Source organism: Balaenoptera ricei, chromosome 14, assembly GCF_028023285.1.
Source record: "Balaenoptera ricei isolate mBalRic1 chromosome 14, mBalRic1.hap2, whole genome shotgun sequence".
NCBI lineage: Eukaryota > Metazoa > Chordata > Mammalia > Artiodactyla > Balaenopteridae > Balaenoptera > Balaenoptera ricei.
In genome coordinates, this window is record NC_082652.1 from 30,473,447 (window position 1) to 30,493,049 (window position 19,603).

Genomic DNA, 19,603 nt, shown 5'->3' on the forward strand with positions numbered 1-19,603 from the left:
TTGCTTGTTTTATATTATCTTGAGGACAAATGGATTATGATCTTCCGAAATTCCAAAAATGGCCTGAAATTTTATCAATTCCTTTCCTTAAAAGAATGAGGACTTTGAACCACAAATACTCAATATCCGCAAGGGTTTCCATGAGATAAAATTATGCATTTTATAACCCAGATCACCACACAGCACACTCCCTGGCATCCCGTCTAATGACACGACAAACACAAGCTATCGAGCAAGAATCTGTTAACAGTTTTATTATTTTTGTGTTAAATACCATGGGACAGGGTTGGAAGGATGAAAAACTCAGTCAACAACTGCCTCACAAGGGATAAGAAAAATTCTGCCATGATATTAGCAAAGGTAAAGGAGAAAATTTACACTGTAAGAGGCACCATTTCCCCACAGAATACCTCTTGGCATTTCCTGAATGAGTGGGATTAGCAATCTAAATAAATCATATTTCAAGAGGTAACAGCAACAGATAAAATTTAAAGGGATTATTAAAATAACATTTACAAGACTCTGAACAATTCTTGAACTCTTATTAAAACCACAAAGAAAGAACAATTCTTTACTTATGAATTTCATAAAGGACTGAATGTGCAATGACACCTGCGAGGGATGGTCTGGTGACGTTCACGCTGTCCGGGAGCCCAACACTCTGCTCTTACTGTGTTTCTAACCGTGAGACTGTTACAGGCGAGGCCTATATGACGCTGTACACACAAAGAATGGTCACCGTGGGCCACACTACCAGTGAGATGGTAGGTAAACAAATCTTTTTCTGGTCAAGAGAAAAAAAAAGAAATAGCACTCTGCATGCTTCACTCTACAAGATGAATTTCCCTAGAAAGAATCCAATGAAAATGGCTGCAATTACAACAAGAAGTGAAGGAAGAGGACTGGTGACATTATCTCTGAAGGATGCAGCTGAGGTGGATCCAGGTTTATCCGAATGTGCTACCTTTCTGAGCCTTAAGCCTTCATCCTAGAAAAAAATATATGCACAAAAAGAGGTTTTAAAAACAAATATTCATAAAACTAGTGAGCTACAAACATACAGACAGAAAGCAGGTCAGTATGCATGCGACTGGGGGCGAGAGCAGGGGCGAGCTGCTACCCAGCCTAAGGAAACTTTCTAGGGTGATACAAACAGTCTAAAACCTGATTCCAGTGATGGCTGCACATTCCATAATTTACTAAAAAAAAAAAATCACTGAAATATACACTCGCAACGGGTGTCTTCATGGAATGTAAATTACACCTCAATAATGCTGATTTTAAAAACTAGAGCCAAGAAATATACTTCTAAAAAACTGAAATATCAGGTACGGTTATATTTACATAGAAGGAAAAAATCCCACTAAAATTAATACAATTAAAGAAGAATCCTAGGTGTGCACTTTCCCCAAGGTGGCCGACAGCATCTTCACGCTGGGCTCCATCAGCCAAAGACCACCAGAAACAAAGTTAGGTCATCAGTCTGACCCGCCGCAAGCAGGGCCCCACACAGCAGAGCGCAGGGAAGAGACAGGACTCTACAGGACTGGGGAGGGGGAGTGCAGGATGGAATTTAAACGCAGCGTTTCAATGTGCTCAAAGCAAAGCAGGAGGTCTTTGTGTAAGAGGGTCAGCACCAGGGTCTGGACTGTAGAGGAGAGACAGAATCGTTTCTTTGGAAACTACAAATACAACAGGGGTGGGATGCTGTAGGCAGAGCCCCGCACCTGAAGCTCTGCACCTGGACCAGAAAGGGAGGCCGCTTCTCTGCCATCACAGTGACTCCCATCCTCCAGACCAGGTGGCTGCTCCGTGCTGACTGACACAGCCTCACCCCGTGAAGTTTCTGACAGTCTATGACTTTAGGGGACCAGGTTTCTCAGTAACAGGACAGCAGTCACTCTAAGCAGGAGGTTGTTATGACACTTTACCAGCTGCAGAATGACCTTGGGGAAAATACTGACGCCGGTTTACCTAGGCAGCTGGCTTTACCTGGTCCATCATCCCAACCAGATGAATACGGGGCAGGCTTTCACCTCCTCAGCACAAGCTCCTTTTTACTTTCTCACACTGATTCATTTCTCTAGTGTGTTCACTAATAACACCCACTGGAAGAGTGCACCTGATGTCATGCTGTTTTATTTGCATGACTGGACTTTCTGAGGGCTTGCAGGTTTGGGTCTTGTTCTGATTAGTCCCGTGTGGACAGAACAATGATGCTCAGTCCCGGCAAGAACTTTAAAAGCTACTCCAGGTGATTCTGCCTCACGGGGTCTCGGGAGGGCCTGAACATGTGTGTTTAAGAGCTCAGGGCAGATTCCGATGCACAGGCTGGATGAAGAAGGCCAGGGCTGCGGAACATAAAGGGCAGTGATGAGACCCCTCAAGGAAGTCAACCTGGCAACCAGCGATGATGGGCCTTAGTGTGAACTGTTAAAGGTCCAGAAGTTGACTCTGTAAACCAGTGGTCTTCAAGGTTCTTTTGTTTTCTCTTTTAAACAGCAGAATGCTTTTTCAAATAACATCTACAGAACGTTAGTCCATAAAGAGTCGGGACCGGGAATCAATCTTATCACCTATCTCCCCAGCCCGGCCCGACCCAGGCACCTCTCCCTCCCAGCCAGGCGACGGGCCGTGGCTCTCAGTACACTGAGGAGCACATCTTCCATCACATACAGGACTGAGGAAGTCATGGCACATAAAGGAAAAGTAACAAAAAACAGCACCCTCAGAACTCCATAGGGCATGGGTGTGGGTGTGGGTGTAACATGAGACCACCTCTCCACTCTCCAGACAGGCTGGGGGCAGGGGCCTCTGCGGCGGGGCTGTGGAATAGGAATAGCCAGAAAAGCCGTCTCAGCACACATCAGGCCAAGACATAGTGCCTTTGATTCAGAGTGTAGTTTCCACAGGCTATGAAATAATCAGATGTAGATTACGTCCCACAATTTAGCTTATTTACTTTAAGTACATTTTAGTATTAATACTATCTACTTTGACATGAAAAGCTTCAAACAAAGCCTCAAAAAGCAACTTAAAGGTCTTCAGGTCTTGAAATATTAGTAAACTCCACACTATCCCACAGCCCATTGCTCACTCACTCAAATGTGAATGAACACTGTGCACGTGTGCTGTGAACGCAGAGGCGGTGAACACAGCCCCTGCCCCCAAGACACCCCAGCCCGCTGGAGGGAGACGGACAAACGGGAGCCGGAAGAGGTAAGCGGCAGCCTGGAAACAGAGGAGGCAGCATTCCAAGACTGTTTCTCTTTTCTTTTCAGGGGAAGAGAGTCCCACAAAAGGTCATACTGACAAGGTGATGAGAACCGAGCACCGTGAGACGTGTGTGCACGCCACGGTGCCGGGCCGCCCTCAGAGGGAAGCGCTCCTGCTACAGCAGCGGAGGCTCCTCCAGGACCCCCAGCCCAGTGCTGACCGACACGACCCGAAGAGGCGCTTCCAATGGCTGCCCTACATGGAGTTTTAAATTTTCTAACAGCACATTTAAAAAGGTACAAAAAATTGGCAACATTTTAATGATATATTTTATTCAATCCAATATAACCAAAATATTATTTCAACATGTAACAATACGAAAAAAAAGAGGTTTTTTTGGTTAGTTTTGGCACTATGTCACTCACAGCACATCTTAATTCCAACTAAGCACATTTCAAGCGCCCTGGACGACGGGTGCCAGTCTGGGGACAGCACTGCTGCATCAGGTGACAGGACCAGGGCCCAGAATGCAAAGGCTGCACAAGGGAGAGAGGAAGCCAGCAAGGCCACAGCCAGACCCCAACACCCAGGCCAGCTGCTGGCAAGGGAGCACGGGACAGGAGAAGCCACAGCCAAAGTGTAAGAAGAGGCTGGCGGGAAGCCAAGGCCAGGACAGAAGCAAATTGGGAAAAGGAAAAAGAACTGAAAAAGGGTAAATGTTAAAAGCTGACAGACAAAATGGCCCATCAACGTTCACCTCCCCGCTGCCTTAACTGCAATCACGTTCCTTTCCCAGGAGCGAGCACTTACTCTCAGGTGTCGGTTTTCTTCCGATAGCTTCATCATCTCTCCCTGGAGCCTCTTGCACTCTTCCATGAGCTTCCTCGTCTCAGTATCATTGAGGGAAACACTGTGTGGCTTTGGCACGGGCCCGTCCTGCTTCGCAGCGTTCAGGGGAACGGCTTTGCTGGGTTCCACGTCGTTCTGCAGCACAAAGACAGCAGGCGGGGCGTTTTTCAACTGACTAACTCTCCTTACAGGTTTTTAAACAACAACTTAAACTCCACACATCCATCTCCAAGAAATTATTTACATGCAAAGTTCTGACAGTTTTCAATTTCATTATTAAAAAGTTTTTTAAATACCCAGTGTCTGGTCATCTGTGAACAACTGCACAGGACGACAGCAGTAAACACCAGCAGTCAGCGAGGTCAAAGCACGCGAACCACCCCTCCTCTGCGCCCGCCACCCCGTGCACTTACCTCCACCAGAGCACTGAGCACACAGCACAACACTGTACTTTTGGTGTTCTTTCCTACAACGCTTCAAAGCCTGGGTAGAGCAAGAGTCATTCCTCTTTGCATTGACCCCTAAACCCAGCACTATGGCCAACAGCAGTTACTCAATAAGTATGCTGAGTGACGCCAACCAAAATCCAAACATGAAGTTCATTTTCAGTGCTCTGATTCTGCAATTCAAATGAGGTTCTGGAGGGAAGGGGGGGTGTTATTGCAAACACGCAATGAAATCAGGAGACTACCTAAAAAAAACATTTGAAAGAAAACCTAACTTCTATTCATGGGAAAAAATAACTGAAGGATATGAGCACCGAAGGGGAGATAATGAACACAAACATGTATCATGGGGAAAAAAAGAGGGGAGGGAGTCCACTTCATGACTTTAAACTCAAATAGAAACGATCGCTTCAAATCATTAGTAACACTACCTGCTTTAACTCATGAAACTCAATATGGAACCACAGTGGTACTCGGCACCTTTAAAATTATGAGCCCCCAAATCTTAACTCCTGCCAGCACTCACCCATTGGAACTAGTGGCAAAGGCATGGAGAGAAAGGCACAGGGCAGGGCCTAAGCGTCCCTGAGCCTCAACTCAACACCCATCCACCGGAATCTCATCTCTGCCTTCACAAGCTCCGTAATAGGACTAGCACAATTCTTGTCTTTAATTAAAATTTTACTTGCTAAAAATTTAACTTCTCAAAAAGAAAGGTATAAACCGCTTTATTCAGATATAAACTTCTAACAAGAACATTTCCAAAATCAACTTTATGGCATTTTCCACAGCACTCATCAGGAAGATTTAATCATAGGTCACACACCTACCACAGCATCCCAGCTCCTGAATTTACTTTCAGTATAAATAGGGACAAAACTAGTATTTCGTATGAAGGGGCTATGATTTGATCGCCATTGTCTAAATCCATGTAAAAGTTAGCAGCACTGTACTGAGGTTCCAGTCATCATTCAGATTTTCCCACTCCTCTTCAGAAGCGTCCCCGCCGTGACGGGTTTTAGGAAGCCTGCTTCACCATCCGGCTCTGTGCTTCCTGTGCGAGCCTCTTGTTCTCCACTCTGTCCTGCCTGTCCCAACCAATCCCATCGTACTGTTACAAACCCTGTTTCAGATGTTTTTGCTCTCCACCAATTTCTTTTCCTATTCTTTTCCTTAACAGTAATTAGAATTCATTTCAAAATGACTTCTCAAGTGTGCACTTTCCAACCTAGAACTAGTCCAGCTTCTGGGAAGCAGAATGGCACATGGCCTTCCTCTGTGAAGACGAACAGTCAACAACGTGGCAACTCAGCAATCTTTAGGTTTGGGGGAAAATATCACACTCGTACCAGAAAGTTGACTAAGAAATTACGAGGAGATACAAAAGGCCAAAAATGAAGACAAAAAAAATTAGAATGAGGAATCATCAAACTCTTCACAATTGGCTTTTTATTTTTAAACAAATTCTTGAAATTCCAGAAAATTGAGAATTACCTCCCATTCTCTCATCAACCTAAAATAACTATTATTTATATATTATCTTCCAATATTCTCTTTCATATGCATATTTTATAAAATCAGCATACATGTAACTTTTTAATCTTTATTCATTTATATGTACATCTTTTAATTATCATTTTAAATAACACGATGTCATTAAATATTCTATTCTGTGCCTTACCAAAATTACTTCAACATTTCACTCTTGTTAGACATTTGATGGGTAGCTTCCCACTCTGGGATTTTAATTAACATGTCAATCAATATCTTCTCATGGTGGCAGAATTAGATTTCTCTTTTTATTGAAAATTTTTCTTAATGTTGATATATTGCTTTTACAAGAAAAAGGAGAAGAAATGTCATAACCCATCCGTGGAGCATAAATGTTAAGACGAGAGTGCAAACGATAACAGTGAAGCCTAAACACTGTCCAAAGTAAGCCAAACAAGTAACAAAACAGTCACACTGAGTAAACCCACTTACCCCATGTGCTCACAACCATTTAGGCCCCTACAAACCAGGCAACATACAGAGCAGAGGCAAAAAAATCTAATTGATTGATTAATTAATTAAGTAGAAGCCTGTATAAGTTAACTGGGTGGTGGTTAAAGGGGGTGGGGTGGGGGGAGAGTCACGGGCGTGGAGACAAGCTGGGGAGCCTGGTGGGAACACTAAGGCTGCTGAGACAGCTACAGGCTTCCCTTCAGGAGCGCCACGGTGAGGTCTGGCTCCAGGAAAACAGCGTGTTCCTTGAGAGCTGCTTCAGACTGGTCCCGAAAGAGGAGACTGGCTGTTCTGAGAACCATGGAACAAGCAATCTGAAGGGACCTGACACGCTCTGACTCTGAGGCAGCTGAGGAGTGACACTGCACGCACATTATACCTAACACTGCAACTCAGAACAGACTCGACGGTCAGGCCATGGTATCGAGACAAGAGAAAACACGGTATCTCATACATTTTCCACTCTTTTATATTATTTAGCCTACCTGCAGTGATCTCCCCCCATCTATGAGTTGAATTTACTTCTGCACTTTTTTTTAAACAACCTTTAGAATTTCAGTTCCAATATTCTAAATTATTCCTTTTGGGGGTAATTAGAAAAAGCGAGGACTTTGGAACTGTTCAGAAAAGGAAATATAAATACAAGGCAAATTCGGTTTTTGAATTGAAGCCTTGGGATGGACAAAGGAGCCAAAGAATGTAAACACGAGGCTACATTCTCCTGACTCCTGTTAAGAGTAAGGGATCAAGTGTATTACAGGGAGGTAAAAGGCAAGGCCTAGAGCCACAGCAGGAAACTGTCAGGAGGCCTGAGTAAGGCCTTAACTGGGAAGAGGTAGTATTTGAATAATAAAGTTACCGAAGATATATTTTCACTCTGAACAACCCACTTACTCTTTTTCTCTAGGATCATGATTCCCAGAAGTAAATAACGAAAATCACAAAATTTTAAAAGTATCAGACATTTAGATAAAGGATCAGGTTTTGTTTAAGCCTTAGTATACACATTCTCTGCAAAGCCAAATCAAAGTATCAGCAGCCTGTTCAAACTGTGGGGGTTCCCGGAGTTCCCAACAAGCAGGAAATGAGAAAGGGAATCATACGGCACCCAGGACACCACCAGGAGGTCACTGTCATCTACTGATATGCTGGCATTGTACTTGAGTGAATGTTAAGTGTACACACATGCGCACGCACGCCCACACACACACACACACACGGAGACATGAATAAATTCAAATATGACCTAAGATCTTTAGGGCTTTTGCCACAAATTCTCCTACCCCGGGGCACTGTAAATAACTAACAATGACAGTTAAAGAAGGGTTACTGTTATTTGTACTGGATAAGAAAACATAAAGCAGTAATCTCATTTATCTTTTTTTTTTATATATTAACACAAGTACTTGCCTGGAGAGTGATATTCACCAGCTCCCACCTTTACTGCTACACCTGCTGGTCTGTTCACATTTTTTTTAGAGGATGCTCCCTAAATCTCAGTGACAGGGAAAATTACACCAATTTCATAATAATGTTCCCACTTACATTTGTCCTGCTCACTACTGAGATGTTATTAAGTGTGGAATTTGTTATTTTAGAACAGAACAGTTTGTATGCCTGGTTTTTAAGTGATTGTGGTTCTACTGTAATTTTAAACATAGTTGACATTTTCAATTCTAATTCCTTCACAACACACTCACAATAAACACCTCATACGTGCTGGGTGACCACATCACCATAACCAGTGACACTGGCAGACTTCCCTATTCTTAACAGTCCTTCAGGCTTCATTATGACAAGTATTTTTCCCTAGAAAATATGTCATTAACAGATGTTAAATGGAGGGCATAAATGAAATGTAATAATTTTTTAAAATTTGGAAAATGTCAAGTAGAGTTGGTGGCCTAAAATAAACCAAAAAAATTTTTTTATTTCAACATAAAGAATTGAAGAGGTTAGAAAGCATCATAACTAACAAGTTAATTAAAACCACACTCAATCCTAAAAAAAACACAACCACTAACTAGACATTAGAGTTCATAATACAGAGTTTATAATAACTAAAAAGAGCTAATAATTCACAGAACTCCAGTTTGTAAAATATAAAGTAGTCAACACTCCAGTATCATCTGCGTCCAGCTATCAACAACCCAGGGAATGTGCTGAGCGGCTCTCAGTAGTAGCCCTGAACATAACTCAGTTGAAGACTGTGGGCCATTAACTTACTGAAATGCATCCAGTCAAAGACCTGCTGTCCCTGAGGACTAGGGGGACCACACACCTTAGTGCCTAAGGGCAGTATTAGTTAATGCCTGTTGTCCAGGAATAACTATTAATAGTACCTCCTTTTAGTCTAAAATAAAAGGGTTCTTGGACTCCTAGGTCATTCTATGTATGCTCCAAATCAGAGAGCTATTTTCCAAAAAGAAGCCCATATTCTAATGATGGTTCCAAATAAATTAGGACTGTTTTATCACAAAAATGATCTCTTTAAACCATAAAAATAAAAACATGGACTCAACCACCATACTTCTAAAGCGGGCACCTTTCTTATCCTACAAGATGACTAAAAACTTCAATCATTTTCTGAGTTGTATATTCAGTACCAAGGTCCTAAAAAACCTAAAGAAATCAACAAAATAATAACACAGCCGTTTCCAACTGTCTTTAGAAACAGTAAATGCCCAAGAAATAACAGCATACCTAAAAAGATCCAGATCCTCAAACAGGTAAGGTATACTTACATAATGTACTTAACTGCCTGTCTACTTCTTTTGGGGGCTCGGGGAGGTGGGTGAGGAGCTGCGGGCAGGGGTGAGAGTGGGATGGGGTACCTAACATAAGAAACACTGAATCAACAGCACGTTTTGCTACCTGCTACCTACACCAACTCTGAGAAGAAAGTATCAATAACCATGATAGCTACTGTGCTATCTAACTGCTTTGGATGCTAACCAAATTTTTCTAAGTTGATTACTAAAGATCATAAATTCTGATAAGCAACTCTTTGGAGTAAATGTGTAACTGAACATGGGCTTCTCCACTGCTCTGAACACTAAGGCTGAACACAAAGTGCATGTGCCATCTGGAGAGAGCTGTGTATTAAAGTTGTCACCAGCAACTTAGTTAAAAACTAAACTGAAGTTTGCTTAAATTAACGAACTTTTTAAAACATATTGACAAACAAACTACAATAAGGGGTCAAACCATGTCACTATAGGAATTTACTAACAGCAATCATGACTATATAAACTAAAAAATATATTTTGTACTCTAATTCTAAAAATACAGGTTACCAACAGTTCTCATATTTCTGTGAATCTTCCACATTTAGAAATGTGTTTTCCTTGAATAAGGGCGTTTCATCTTTAATCAATTTGTGTAGTCAGGATTCAGCTTCATATGGCATCTTACCAATTTATCTGTAGTAAACTGACAAACTTTATCTAGGTAAAACACTACTCAATGATGCCCTAATTTCCTAACAGACAAAGTTCATAGTAAACTGAAGACAGACATACAGAAAAAGGATATTAAGTAATTTTGTAACTGTATCTATGGATACTAGAAAGAAACCAGTATGTCAGAGATACTATGGTCTTTAAGCAGCTTCATCAACTTCATCTGTAGACAATACTAAACCGGAAATGGCAAGATACCATTAGGGTCTTACCAACAGGGTTTTATTACCACATGAATAAAGTATTAAAAAAGAGGTGTTTTATGTGTGTGTGCGTGTGTATGTATAAAAGGTTTCATCTTTAATCATTATAACAAATACACAAAAACTTTATATATTTTATACTATTATAAACACTCCAGATTTGGTTACTCTGAGGTTTCACATTTTCTGTAAAGGATGTGATGCAACAGTAAGCTGATGACTTGACAGGAAGTCACTAATCAACAATTCGGACAGCACCATGTCTGTACCAGGCTGCGCCCACTTCAGTGATCCCTCGGTAATGGGGATTTCCCTTAGAACCTGCACGTTAGCGGCACCACAAGAATGAGTTTAAGCAGGAACAGCGTTTCCAAAAGTGTATTTTACAGAACACCTGGCATTCCGTGGGAAGTTAATTGCATTATATGAAACAAAAAAGAAATACTAGGTTAATCAGATTTTCTTTATTCAGAGCCTTTAATGTGCAAATATGCAGTGTGCTTATTTATAGCATTTTTCCAAACTCATCTGACCACAGAGCCCTTCCAAACCAACACATTCTGGCAAACACCGCCTCATAAAAACACAGCTGTATTTCAGCCCTTCTTTTTAACATGCACATTAATCAATTAAGGCCACCTCTAGTATCGATACAAATATTTTTGCACATTTGAATTATATAAATCTGAAATACTGATATACTGAAATATTAAAAGTCTCATTTTATGTGCCAAACTTGAAATGTGAATTCCAAACACTTAAAAATGTCCATCAAGAAGCATAACAGCAAAGCTATGAGTTGCTATATGAGTTGCTATATTCCAACAGCACTGCAGCTGGTGCACAAGAGTACCTGCCCATTCTTCTCAGTTAGTGTTGGATTTTACACAATTTGAATTATCCAAGAGCTTCAAGAACATAACCCAACCATTAAACAAAATCACGACACCTCAAGAAATAAAAGGATGAGCATCATCTTATGTGATTTATGTGATGCTGACTAATTTCATCATTAAAATTTTACCATTAAAAGTGCCTTCAACTGACAATCAGGCCTCCACTAGAATCTTGGCCAAAAGAATGGTTTGATAGGAATTCTCACAAAACTAAAAATCACTGTCTTACTCCCAGTGCCCAGCTTGTGGTCTCGAAATACCATCTCCCACCGAAAGGACCCAGGGCTTGAAGAAATGTCTAATCCCAGGTCTGAGCCTGGAAGTACCTTGCCATATTAGACATGAAGGAAATTACCAAAGACTACTAAGGTGAAAGGACCAGCTACTAGCCAATCTGAGCACCAATACGATAACTGCAAGGGCCTGAAACAGTAGTTAAGTTTAAGTCCGTGAGTCCATAACAACACGGCAAAGAGGGAGGGGGAGGAAAGGAAGGAGGACGGAAAGCTGACTGTACATCATCTGAGGGACACTGTGACCAACTCATTTTTTGAAAGCCTATAACTTAAGAGAAAGCTTTAGAACTCCACCATTGAATGAATCAGCAAGTATCAGATGAGCCCCAGTTACTCTCTAACTAATACAATGAAGCAGTAATGACAAAGTCACCATTACGCAACCTTGAATGAATCAATGGACTTAAACTGTATTTACTCACTTCCGACTGTACTGACATTTGGGGCTGGAGAACCTTTGTTGTGGGGACAGTCCTGTGCATTGCAGGAAGTTGAGCAGCATCCCTGGCCTCTACCCACTAGACATCTGTAGACCCCTCCACGCTAGCTGTGACAACCAAAAATGTCTCCAGACATTGACAAATGTCCCCTGGGGGGCAAACCACCCCTGGCTGGGACCACTCATCTACACACTGCACACCAACAGCTGCTAACTTCAAAACAAAAAAAACAGACATTAGGTACCTCCCTGAGAGAACAGATAACCACCTACAAAGCAGTCCTGCCTCTCCCTCACCAGCAACAATAAGCCTCAATTTAATCAAGTCTCTAGATCCAATGACAGGAAATACCAAAGACAGCAGAGAAGTTAAAAGATACCTGAAGGATGCAATCAGCAAAATCTAGTCCATGGGAAAGTCTACAGGACAAACCCGGTTTCTTTAATAAATAATTTACAAGAGAAAAACAGGGGGAATCTATAGATTAAGAGACTTCAGAAACATATCCAATAGCAGTATGTGGACTTTATTTTGATTTCAAATCAAACTAACTGCAAAAAAACAAATGTTTAAATGACACTTGTGAGGCAAATGTGAATGCTGCCTGAATAGTCTGATATTAATGATATATTAAGCTTTCAAAGACTAATGATAGTATTGTCATTGCTCTTTTCTTCCTTTTCTTAAAGTCCTTATCTTTGAACGATATATACTGAAACAGTTACAGATAAAATTATGTCTGAGATGTGCCTTAAAACAGTATGTGAGATGGGAAGTGGTGGGGTTTACATAAAATAAAATTAAGCATAAACTGGTCACTGTTAATAAAGCTGGCCACGGGTTCACTGTACTGTCCACTTTTCTAGGTATTTAAAGTTTTTCAAAATAAACTGCTTCAAAAAATCATTATCTTTAGCAAGTATTCCCTATAATTTAATGGGTCAATAATAACTATACTGCAAGTCCAAGTAGTTCAATTAGTGCAAATACATTCTGCAGCCAGCGCATCCAGGCTCAGAATCGGATATTCTCTGGCATACTTTGAAATTACTGAACAGACTTTGGGTTACTAACAACCTGCTATGAAAAAGTTCCCGGACCAAACTACCTCTGCTCGAGCTCCAGGGTGTGTGGGGGGCTCTGGGATCTATCTCCATGCAGTATTTGTTCAAGCCCTTTAGCAGACGCAAAGCCACTTTGTTGGATTACTATGGGCTATACCTATGTGTTAGGTACACCTGCTACTCTCCTCTGTGAGGTAGTAAGATGGCTAGGCTCACCAATCACAGTCATATCATTTCCATCAACTTCTGGTTTGGTGTCCAATCAGCAATATCAAATACTTGGGTTCCAGCCCTTTTCAGACTATAATCTCAAATTGTCTGCTATCCAGAGCATAAGAGAAGCCCAGCTGAAAGATAGCTCTATGTTTATTAAATGACTGTAAAAATGGCATAAAACTCATAAAAGTGAGAAAATATCCAAACGTGTTTTGAAAGTAAGTCAATCCTTATTCCAATGAATTCTACTTCTTGGCATACATCTGAAGGACATGAAAATACTATGTTGAAGAGATATTTGCATTCCCATGTTCATAAAGCAGCATTATCTACAACTGCCAAGACAAGGAAACAACCTAAGTGTCCATCAAGAGATGAATGGATAAAGAAGTTGTGGTATATATATATACAGACTGGAATATACAGATACAATGGAATATTATTTCAGCCATTAAAAAAAGGAAATCCTGCCATTTGTCACAACACGGACAAAACTCTAAGGGCATTATGCTAAGTGAAATAAGTCAGAGAAAGACAAATACTGTATGAGCTCACTTATACATGGAATCTTAAAACAAAACAACAACAACAAAGCCCCAAACCTGTAGAAAGAGATCAGGTTTGTGGTTACCAGAAGCGGGGCACGGGGAGGAGGGACTGGATGAAGCGTGCCAGAAGGTACAAAACTGAAGATAGACAAAAACTGGGGATGTAATGTACCACATGCTGACTCTAGCTAACACCACTGTTCGGTATATTGACAGTTGTTAAGTGAGCAGACCCTAAGAGTTCCCATCAGAGGGGGAAAAACTTTTTTTTTTGGTAGCTATATGAGATGGTGGATGTTAACTAAACTTACTGTAGTAATCATTCCACAATATATGTAACACTAGTGTTTACGCTGACACCTTAAACTTATACAGTGTTGTACGTCAACTATAGCTCAATAAAACTAGAAGTAAAATAAGTCAACCGAGACGAATGTGCTCTTTTCTTGGTTCCAATAATAAGAGCTATGCAAGCTATTAGCATCCTGGCAGCCTAGCAAAAGAGAAAGTAAACTCCAAATGGGAAGCATCAACATGCCATCAAATCTCACTTTCCAATAACAACATATGTATTCACATTTTTTTGTTTTTGGCAAATATTTCAAAATCCCTTTAATAAGGCATTAAAAACACAATAAATGATTTGGTCAACACCTAATTACCATTCAGGCACTTCTTCATTTCAGCTTATCCTAAAAGAGTAACACAACAATTGACCCCACGTATTTAATCTGCAAGTTTACTTTTCAATAGGGCAAATGGCCTCCAGATCAAAGAAAAAAGTCATGTAAGATTATAACCTGATTGTGCCAAACAATTCTATTTATCCATATTATTTTATATGTTAAATCACACACACAAAAACCTACTTACCCTTCAAGTTCCTCCTACAAACCACAGAAAAAAATTCAAATTTGCATTTCAGAAAAGGAATAAAGTGACCACAACCTATTCTATAAGACTACTTTTTAAACTCCATGCACATACACTTCAGTCCCTCAAATTTTATTTGCCTCACGCTAATCAAAAAGCAACATAAAAATTATTTACTAAGGAATAAAATCAGATGTATTTTGACCAAAATCAACAGTGAACAAAATACCTGGGAATAGCCAAATTTGGAATAAACTGTTTGTCCATGTAAATTAAATCTTATCCCCAGACTGCAGGTATATAGTTGCCAAAAAGTGGTTTATGTCTGTAATTTAATTGTATTTATGTATACACGTCTCATTCTAATAAAGAACTTGAAGTGGTTTAAGTAGCAAAATTTTGGTAGAATTAGGTGGTTCTTCTCCATCATCCAGCTTGTATCTAAAAGTATTTTTCTTCTTGAACAAAATGTTATGAAATGAAAAGAGCATATACACATTGTTTTTAAAAAACGTAAACACTGAGTCTGATAAAGTGGAACAGCCATATCACACAATCACAAAGGCCAAAACCAGAAGCAGAATTCAATCTCAAAGTAACTGAGAGCTTAATAGCTTCCAATTTTCTTATATTTTCCTACTTACCAATTTATCATTTTCATTGGGCATTTCAAATACACATCTCAATTTAGAATCCATCAATTCATCGGGTTTTGCCTCTTTCCACTAAAAGCAAACAAAACCAAACAATGAGACAGAGGAGATATGATGGGGACAAATAGGTTTCACCTCAAGGGACAACTGAAGGGTTAGTGTAGCTGCCATGTGTGTTTGTGTGTGTGCGTGTGTGTGTGTGCGCACGCGCACGCAGGGGGTTCCCCAGGTCAGCCAGGACTACAGCTGCCTGTACACACTGCGTTATTCTCACCCACCACAGGTACCAGCAATGCCACAGAACTTCCTATAGAACCCTATGAAGAGCTACTATCACAATCCGTTAAAATCACACTAACATCCCTAGAGATTACAGGACTTTACTCTTAATAGTAGCACTTCAAAATTGTCTCTAAGGACACTATTTCAAAATTCCTTCGTTTTTGAAATGAGTCAGGATTATCTGTAGTGAACAGATTTACAGATTTTGTTAATTTTAAAAATCAGGTTTCTCAATGGAGAACTAAACAAAACCCACAGTTTAAACAACATTCCCCCGGACAACTTCTGTTCAACTTCTCTACTCACCACAGCTTCCATATCTGAAATGTTTGGTGGAGCAAAGATGGTCTGTACCATAAACTTGTGTTTACTCTTCTCATTGGGGTCATAGTCAAAAGGCTGCAGCATTACTAAAGAAGAAGAAAGGACACATGACAGTGACTTCTGCATTTGTTTGCTTCTTTGCATTCCTAGTACTCACTCACTAATTTGCAAATTTAAAGAAAACCAGGAAGGGTGCAAGAAACCACACACTGGATTATTTACAGTAAGGATCCAGAATCAACTTTATGGTTTCCAATTATTTTTAAATTGTCTACCTTTCTGATTTGCTAAGTCTTTAACAACCCACAAAATAAACAAATGTCTATTTAAAAAAAATAAATATCAATCTATGATTGCCCTCTCTAAACTTAAGTTTGGAAAATTTTCAAAACTTTGCCAACATTAACTATTAAAATGCCTATAAACTCAAAATCTAGTAAACTGTCTATTAAAACCACTTATAATATAAACAGGTTTCGCATTAGTATTTAGTGATAACAGCTCTTAAAATTAGACAACTGTAATATTTATAGGAGAAATTCTAAGTAACTTAAAAACTCACTACCATATATTAATGTTCTGATATAACTAATTTTTCTAAAATAGATTTTAAATACACACCTATTCAAGAAGAGTTTATCAATTTGTTTAAATGAGTCTAGGACAACAAAGTGTACAAGGAAGCCATACAGCCTCATGATTTCTAAACTTTTTCCAGCTTCCTAATAATTATATTCAAATTTTTTTCTGAAGTATTTATGATTTTCAGTGGCCTACAAGAGGGTTTTTAGACGTTCCATGTGGTTTTAAATTATGTAATATAAATCTAATAAGAGAATATAAAGAATGAATCAGCAATTGTACACAATATGTATACAATATTGTGGAGATTACTTCCCTGCTAATATTTAGATTATTTCTAAGATAGACAGATGTCAACATTTTCAAAAAGATGAAATGAAGCAAATGTAAGAAATATCAATTATATAAGAACATCTTCTTTATAAGGTATGTCTGAGAAGTCCATTAACTCCCATCATGGTTAAAAAAAAATTTTTAAGGGCCAAATATACAGCTGTAGAAAATGCACAGGATAAACGCCCAGAACCCAGATAAAGCACAATATATCTCCAGGAACACCCTTCACTGAACCACCACCCTACACTATTCACTAGAAACTGGATAAAAAGAAAACTTCAAACATGGTTGTGACTTTATGACAGTCATACTTCTAAGGCTACAGACCATGTAACAAGAGGAAGACAATCTTAGCACATATTAAAGGAGTAAATCCATAAAGCTGCATGCTAAAGGGAGAGAGGGAGAAAAGGAGTGAGTATGTAGACAGAGCCAATCAGGGAAGGCTGCTGGAGGAAGCGTGGCTGGAGTGCCTGCTCACCCGGAAAGGCATTGCACTGAAAACTGGAGTGCCGAGTTCTCAGTGGAGGAGAGGGGTCAAGGGCGTGCATGGAAACAGTAACTGGTGTGTAAGGAGTTTTTAGTAAGTCAGGTGCTCAATACAAGGGGCTTATGTGGGAGAAAGGGCTTTGAGAAGTATACAGGTTCTTAAGAAATGTTAATACAGTAAAACTTCAGAAAGCTAGAATCCTAAAGAAAAAGGCCTTCTGAATGGTTCCATGGATTCCTAGGGATATAGCTGCTTGCACCAAAATCTGTTTTTAACCATGTGGATAGAAATAATTTTATCTTCTTCCAATTGAGCTAAAAAGGCTTGTGGACTTAGAGAGCAACTTCCAGAACACTCGTACTCACTGCCCACTCTTCTTACTGCCCACCCATCTTCCCCATGAACTGACAGTTCGGTCAGACAAACATAAAAGCAGGCCTGCCAGGCCACCACACCACAAGACTCACTAAAAGCATCTTCTCTAGGGCCTCCTAGCTCTGAGTTTGGGTATACAGTTACTGAGGGAGGATTAAGTGCCCCAAGAACTCTGAGGTCTGTCCTTGACTGCCTCTGCAGTCAGGTTCCACTGATGAACGTCTCAGTGAGCCTGCCCCGGGTGCTCACTCTTTGTATAATTTGCTGTTTTTAATCTGCTGTGGGCTTGAAAACTAGAAAACTGATACAGAATTATTTTAATAGCTTAGGAATACCTATCAGGATTATGCAGGCATGTTTTGTTTTGTTTAACATACACATGCCTAGGTTGTGTCCCCAGAGATTCTAATCTGGAAAGGTCCGCGTGTGTTCCTGCTCTCTGTGCAATTATGGCAGACCTTCACTGAGGTGAGAACTACTGCTAGAAAATAAGGGTAAATGGTCTCTGTGAGGGGCCTGAGAAGTTCTCCCATAAGTAAACTACATCCTCCTACTTGCTTCCTATCGCTCCGCTATGTTAGATGCTATCATGAAAGGATACCGTCGGGGAAGTCTGAGGGCATTAATTCTGGCACCAGCAGACTCCACGGCAGGAGTAAGCAATCCATACATGGAAGGAACCAAGCACACTCCCTGGACTACAAGTAAACACAAAAGGGGGTGACAAAACTGAAGTTTTCAAGTGCGGGGCACTGTTGGCATTAACAATAAAAGGCAGAAAGACGCATCTAAGTTTACAGCTATTGGCAAAAAAGAGGCACTGTACATTTTTAAGCAAAAGATTTAGGATAACACCTCCATAGCCGCATGCAATACGTAACAACAGCTAGAGATGTGAACGAATGAGAATGAGCAATCACAAAAATTACACAAAACTTCAAAGACAAAATAATAAGGGCAGAGAATGTGATAGTAAGCTGTAGAAATAAAGAATAGATATAACATTTTTTTGAACGACAGTAACTGCTTACAAACTGACCACATACACCCTCACCCCAAGATAAGACATTTCCTGCAGCAGTTTGCATATAGTAAAAGAACAGCATAAATTCAAGACATGGTTTGCTACCTGAAACAGTCACAGTCAACCCTGGGTCAATAATTCCACTGTTGGGCCTCACACAGTACCGACGAGGTGCTGTAGTCTTCACTTTGAAACACACCTTTCTATCCGATGGATTTCGCAACTTAAGATTTGTAGTGACTACATCTGTGAAGGGGCCTGTAAGGTTTAAAAACCAAAAACAGGGAAAAAAAGTTTTAATTGGATTCACACACACACACACACAAGCAGAATTCAAAACTGGATGCACATAACCTCAATTTTATATAGAGTATGTACTGAAAGTCTGTGTACCTAAATATACCTCCAGTTTTATATAAAACAAAGCAGTTTTATTTTCTTCTTCATTCCTTACCAGACTTTATAAAATCACTACATGAACATGTATTGTTCCTATCAAATAAAATGTATTTTGAAAGTTCCAATTTATGAAATAAGCCCAAAATTGTATTCCTAGAGTATGCTCTTACCACATGACTGAAAAGATCGAGATTATCCAGTGGTCTGCAAACCAATGCCAATCTTCAGATTCACCTGACAGAGCCGACCACAAAACCTCTCCATCAGAAGCCGACAAACCCAATGACAGGGTGCTCTTGCTTCACCTCAACTAACTTTGATCCCTTCACTCGTTCATTCTTTCACTCACATATTTGTCAAGTGTTTATTAAGAGCACTGTGTCAAATGCTCTACATACAAAGTTTTTTTTAAGCTTTGACTCTACACCCAAACATAAAACTGCAAAACAAAGAACCCAAAAGGTGATGCAGTCCTGCCTGAATTAAATAAGTCCTAAACCATTTTTTGTTTAAAAAAGGGGGGAGTGGGGTGTGGAGAAACAGTACCGCCACTTTTGTTCTTGGCCGAAGAAAAGCCTAAAGATATTCTATACAGATTTAGACAATAAACTCAATACCTGTTAATT

At 40.0% G+C, this 19,603-nt stretch overlaps 1 protein-coding gene across 1 annotated transcript in view; it reads right to left on the reverse strand.

Moving 5' to 3' along the window:
* Positions 1 to 228: 228 nt before the first annotated feature.
* VAPA (VAMP associated protein A) overlaps positions 229 to 19,603 on the reverse strand; it is a 37,470-nt gene continuing 18,095 nt past the window's right edge. The window contains exons 2-6 of the mRNA XM_059894014.1: positions 18,684 to 18,836; positions 15,754 to 15,857; positions 15,157 to 15,237; positions 4,027 to 4,200; positions 229 to 988 (exon numbers count right to left, since the gene is read on the reverse strand). Coding sequence (XP_059749997.1) covers positions 830 to 988; positions 4,027 to 4,200; positions 15,157 to 15,237; positions 15,754 to 15,857; positions 18,684 to 18,836 — 671 coding nt within the window. The 3' untranslated portion in view covers positions 229 to 829. The remainder of the gene's footprint in view (positions 989 to 4,026; positions 4,201 to 15,156; positions 15,238 to 15,753; positions 15,858 to 18,683; positions 18,837 to 19,603) is intronic.